Below are 6,134 nucleotides of genomic sequence, written 5' to 3' on the forward strand. Positions count from 1 at the left end.
GTCATGAAAGCTACGGTTGATACCACTGACAACACGCCCCGCCCTGCAAATAAGGACGATCATTCTGCAGCTGCCGATTCAGATATGTTTGTTGATATTTCACCCTTGGATTCTGCCCCGCAAGTCGTTCGTGGTCCGGCCAGCAGGAATGAGAGGCACCCAATGGCCTTTACCCCACCGAGTTTCAACCTTGGCATCAGTCAAGATCAACCGGTTGTGCAAAGATCCTATGCCAGTTGCCTTTGCATTCCCAGGAGGCATGCCTGCAATGATGGCGCAGCCAATGGTCGAGGGCAGGAAGGCTGTCAAGTTCGCAGAGCCGATTGTGGCAGGTACACTTGCCATGTCCATATGATTTCTTGCACAACGTCTGTGTAGTTTCACTGTTGTCCCAATCATATTTTTTGTTTTGGGGGGTTCTCACTTGTGATGGCAACTGACATGCGATGACATGGCAACTGGATTTGATGCACCGTGTCACCTACTTTTTTTTCTGCCATGCTGCATTTTACATTTGGGCAACCATGTGGCAACTGAAGTTGATTCAATATGGCAACCGTAGTCTCCGTAACATGGCAAACACAGTGCATCACACATGGCAACTGGAATTGATTCAACACCATGTCACCTGCATTTTTTTGTTTCCATGCTGCATTTTTTCATAAAGCAATCACATGGCAAGTGCAGTTGACACAACATGGCAACTGTAGTTGCTGTGACATGGCAACTACATTTCCAACTAGATGGCAACTACATTCCAACTACATGGCAACTGTAGTTGCTATGACATGGTCACTACAGCTGGACCACACATGGCAACTGCCCCACTTTTTCCTACCTTACAACTCACATCATGCACCCCATCTTTTCTCACAATCCATCTGCTTTTGATTTCCTAGGTATCTTAACCCACTTTTTTTTATCACTGCAGCCACACCCGAGGAGATTTCACCGTCTCTTGAAGAAACTTACCGCATGCTTGAGGAGGCAGCATTGCAGAGGAAGTCCTCACGAGGGCAAGGGCAATCAAGTTCCAACGTGCCTGCAGACACGGTATCTGAGGATACCATTAGGAGTGCCACTCCTGGTTCTGTGAGGCAGCAGAGGGTAGTGCACCCACCTCCCGCGAAAGACTACGAGCCCGAATTCAGGGCCACTAAAGAACAGATCCAGCTGTACGATATCGTCAAGCGGTTTGGAAATGCGAGGTCCAGCGGCAAGCACATGAAGGAGCTGAAAGCGTAAACGACCACACCCCATAACATCTCATTTTGCTTTGCTCCTTTTTTACCATTCACATCCTTCGTACTTTCTATATTATATTGTTTTAGTTCTTTCATTTTTTTTACTTAGTAGGCATGATCCTTCCATGTTATATTGTTTTCATACAGCTCATGTTTGGACAGAACCAAAGTCATTCAATGCGGAGCGACGTACGTCGACCTTGGTGATCTTGCTGAGTCCGTGAGGCCAAACGGCAAAATGTCGACGAACGTAGTTGCATGCGGTATTGACTACATCAACAACCACACCGATGTGTGCGCCGACAAGACAATCATGCATTATAGTGTGACCTGCAAAATATGGGACGGTGACTTCCACCACAAAATCCTGAGGAAGAACTTTGCCCAACACGGTGATTTCAAGCTCACAATGAAGAAATATGTGAGTACTCCTTCAATGTCTGCACTTTTTTTTCACAAGGTGTGCTTTTTGTTGCCATCATCTGCAGTTGTGTTTTACGTGGCAGCTGTTTTCATGTGGCAACAGCTGCCGTGCACACTGACTTATTTGATTTTTGCATGCCGCGCAAACTATGTGGCAACTTGATAGTAAAATACATGGCATACTTTTGTTCACACATGGACAACAACTTTATTTCAACTACCCCCACCCATAACCAGAGTTTTTCTATGTGATTCTAATTCCTTTGTCCCTCTGATGTTCTTTACGTGAACGCTGATTCTCATTTTCCTCACTTTTTTAAATGCAGGTCATGTTCCCCATGTTCCAGGAGCTTTCACCACATGACCCACACGACAAGTGTGGTCACCACTACGTGATCTGTCTTGACCTGAAGAACCAACGTGTTGAGGTGCTTGATTCAATCCGTTCGGAAGATGATGCAGACCTCACCACGAATGCTGAATTCTTCATTAAGAACCTCAAAGAGACATGGCACCGTCACTATGAACACTCAAAGGTCCAGATCAGTCATTTCCCGACTGAGTATGTGGCGACTACAAAGCAAGGGAACACGTAATTCCTTCCTCCCTTTTCGTCTGCCATTTTACATCAATTCAATTCCTGTTTTGTTTGTTAGATCTGAAATTGAAGTCTGTCTTTTGTTACGTCTGAGCTCTTTGCGTGGTCACGTTACTCTTTTCCTCGTGCAGGACGGACTGTGGCTTTCACGCGCTGGAGTACCTTGCGAAGTGGGAAGGCAGAATTGTCCCCGCTATCACAGCTGCAACGGTCGTTGAGCTCCGGAAAATCCACACATGAAACTGGTTGACGAATGAAGATTTCAACAAGCGGGCGGGAGCATGCGAGTTTGTGCAGGAAGCTGTCAAGAAAGTCACCAAGAAGTACAAGTGATCACGTGGCGTTACAGACCGGACGCACACCTTACATTCTGTTGCCGAGGAATGTAAGGTATTATCTCGTTGTTTATTGTTGAAAACTATGTTTGTGTGCTATGTTGTGGCTACAACCCCGCGTAGGCTACTATGTAGTGGTGGTGTGCGAGTGACATTTGAATAGTTTCATGTAATATATGTGTGGACATAAACCTACTTTTAGGCATAATTATTACAATGGTTTCGTCGTTTCTAGCACCGGTTTGATGCTTTGAACGCGTCTACGATGTTTTAAAAACGATAGCAAATGTAGTTCATCAGACATGGGTAGTGGAAGTCATTGTCGTTTTACATTTTTGGGTGTTTTGCTTCTTCATTTTCATCGGTAACTGTACGGGGGTAGGTTGATCATGCAGCCACAACGTTTTTGCTGGGGTTTATGCACGTTACGCTGTTTTCCAACTTGTTTCCCATACACTTGCACACAACACACTACGTGCCCGTAAACCGCGTCATTTTTGTCATGTGAATACATGCCATGCAGAGTCACCAGGAATACCATGGCATATGTCCAGTACATCTAACATGGCAGATACAGTACAAACAACATGGCAGCTCTAGCATAATTAACATGGCAACTACAGCACGACTAAGATGGCAGATCCAGTACAATTAACATGGCAGATCCACTACAACTAGCATGGCATATTCAGTACAAAACAGCATGGCATATTTAGCATAAATTAGCATGGCATGTTTAGTATCAAAAATCATGGCAGACTAACTACACATAACATGGCAAATTAAATGCATACATCATGGCAGATTAAGTACCCATAACATGGCAACTGCATTTAACCATTCAATGAATTTTCCCTTGCACTTCTGATGCCCCTGAAGAGTTATTCCCCCAATTGTTTTAAAAAAGAATTCTCAACATCTAGGGTACAAAACAAAATGTCCACAACGCCACAATTTTTGCTCATGGATTGGCCGCCCCTTTCTTCGTTTTCTTGTGTTTTGCTTGGATCTCCAATCCCGACTTGTACCTTATCTCTCTTGGACGACCCTTTGTGATGGAACGGGGTGGGTTCCTGACCTGGGTCTGTGTGCTTGCTGTTCCAGATCCTATCTCCGAGTTTTCAGACGACGACCCCGTGGATGAAGGCACGCTTGATGTGCGGGGGAACCGGTGTAAGGCTTCCTCGGCTTTCCTCTTCTTGATCTCATCAAGCTCTCTTTTTAGTGCTTTCCTGTGTTTTTCTGCGACTCTCGCTGTGTCATCACTCTTGCACGATTCATCAATTAGCTCAGCATAATTCTTTGTCAGCACAATGTGCCTCACGGCTTCCATGGTTGACTCTGGTCTCTCGTCATGCACAGCCAGAACTGCGTGTGTTGTTTGCGGCGCCAACGCATCGTCAGCGTCCCAAGTCCATCGCCGCCTTATGAAATGTCGGGGCATCCGTGTCACAGCGTTCACGTCCATTACTTTTAGTATGTGACAGCACACAATGCCGTCCCGTTCGAACTTGCAGCATTGGCAGTAGAACTCGCCTTCGCCTATCGAGGCTGTGACGAAGTAGTTCCTTCCTTTGTCCGGGTCTTCAGGTTCTGAATCTGACATGCCCAAAATAGAACACACCTTGAACGTACGTTTGTCCACCTGGAAAGCCGTGAACATGCTGGCACGCTTTATTTCTTCCTGGAATCTGCATTTTTTGTGTGTTTTCTGTTAAACTATTGTGGGCTTTTTTCTTGTAGCACCTTATGTTGTCATGGAAAATAGATATACATTTTGTTTGAACATGGCAAACGTAATTCATTGAACATGGCAAATATAGTATGTTGAACATGGCAAATGCAGTACGCTATACATGGCAAATGCAGTACAATAGACATGGCAACTGCATTTTCAACAAACATGGCAGATGCATCTTATTTAAACATGGCAACTGCATTTTGTTAAACATGGCAACTAGAGTTTATTAAACATGGCAGTTGCATTTTAGTAAACATGGCAATTGCATTTCAATAGACATGGCAACAACATAACATTTTCCATTTGACACTAGCATTTGCACACCAACATGTCCAGTGGAAGTACATTGCATTAAACATGGCAACTGCATTTTCATTGAACATTGAAACTGCATCCGGGTAAGCATGACAAACAGAATTTCTATTGAATATGACAACTGCATCTGAGTAAGCATGGCAAACAGTACTTTATTAAACATGGCAACCGCAAAATCATGGCAACTGCATCGCACTCTATAAGGCACATACTGACTTGGTGCTTTTTCTGAAAATAAGACTGTAACGCAACTGACTTACTTGTTAAAGATCTTGTTGGTGTATATCTTGCTCATTTGCCTCTCCATCGGTAAGTACGTTAGCAATTTTGGTTGCTTTAGCGCGGTGTTCGCTTCTTGCTGCAGCTCAGATCCCAGAATTTTTTGTTGCAAAGCTGTGTACTGCTTGGCAAACTGTAGCAATGAGTTGCCAGGACTAACGTACCGCTTCAAAACAGCATTGAATCCCTCGCTGCGCTGCGTAGTCTGCAGAAAGGGGAAGAAGCACTGCATGAAGTAGGCCGGCACCCAGTACATTCGCTTCTCCCACGGGCTTACAAGAGTCTCGTTGTCTTGGACTTGATGTGTTTCAGTCATGGCCATCCAGCTCCTTTCAAACTCCTCCACCGTCAAGCTGTGGTCCACGCACAGTTCGAATGCCTTGTGCAGCTCTGGACGGTCAGCAAAGAACGGTCCTAGTGTCTCCTCAGCCTTCTTTATAATGTGCCACCTACAGTGCCTGTGCACTGCCAACGGAAAGACCTCCTCTATGCCTGCACGCATGCTGAAATCCTGGTCCGTTATTATGTTCATCGGAGCAAGTCCATCCATGCACTCCAAGAAGGTCTTGAACAGCCAAACGTACCCATCCGTGTCTTTGTTCCGGACGAGCCCGCAGCCGAACTGCAACGACTGATTGTGGTTATTTATCCCTATGAACGGAGCGCACGGCATCTTGTACATGTTGGTGAGGTACATCGCGTCGAATGAAATGCAATCTCGGAAATGTTTGTAGGCTCTCCTTGCAGCATCATCCACCCAATACATGTTCCTGACACGGTCCTCATCGTCCAACCTTATCCTGTAGAAGAAATCTGCATCTTCTTTGGCTTTCTCATCGAAGTAGGCAATTGTGGCCTCTATGTCTGCCAACTTGCTCTCTCTACGGTACCTTGCCCGTAGGTTTGTGACGTCAGCTGGTATGTACGGCATGCTACTCAGAGTCCCCTTTTTGCTGTGGATGAGAGATAGTATCTGCACCATTCTCGATGGACCGACATTACAATCATGTAGCAGCTTTACGAATTGCCTTTCGATGGGGGTGAACCCTCTGTGGGTGGTCAGAAATTTCACCAGGTCGAACTTCTTTATCAGTTGGTGGTTGTGCTCGTCAAAATACTCATTGACCACCCACTGTGCTCCATCTACGTTTAGCTTACACCGGACAGGGCACTCAGTCTTCTGAATGATACCTCTCTTT

General features: G+C 45.4%; 1 protein-coding gene across 1 annotated transcript; it reads right to left on the reverse strand.

Moving 5' to 3' along the window:
• Nucleotides 1-3,561: 3,561 nt before the first annotated feature.
• Nucleotides 3,562-5,926, reverse strand: LOC125547299 (protein FAR1-RELATED SEQUENCE 5-like). Its single transcript, XM_048711231.1, has 3 exons — nt 5,234-5,926; nt 4,917-5,140; nt 3,562-4,291 (listed from the first exon to the last, which is right to left on the reverse strand). Exons 1-3 carry the CDS (start codon nt 5,915-5,917, stop codon nt 3,562-3,564), a joined length of 1,638 nt encoding a protein of 545 aa, XP_048567188.1. The 5' UTR covers nt 5,918-5,926.
• Between the last annotated feature and the right edge of the window lie 208 nt (nt 5,927-6,134).

The sequence above is a fragment of the Triticum urartu genome, chromosome 3 (assembly GCF_003073215.2).
Source record: "Triticum urartu cultivar G1812 chromosome 3, Tu2.1, whole genome shotgun sequence".
NCBI classification, from domain to species: domain Eukaryota; kingdom Viridiplantae; phylum Streptophyta; class Magnoliopsida; order Poales; family Poaceae; genus Triticum; species Triticum urartu.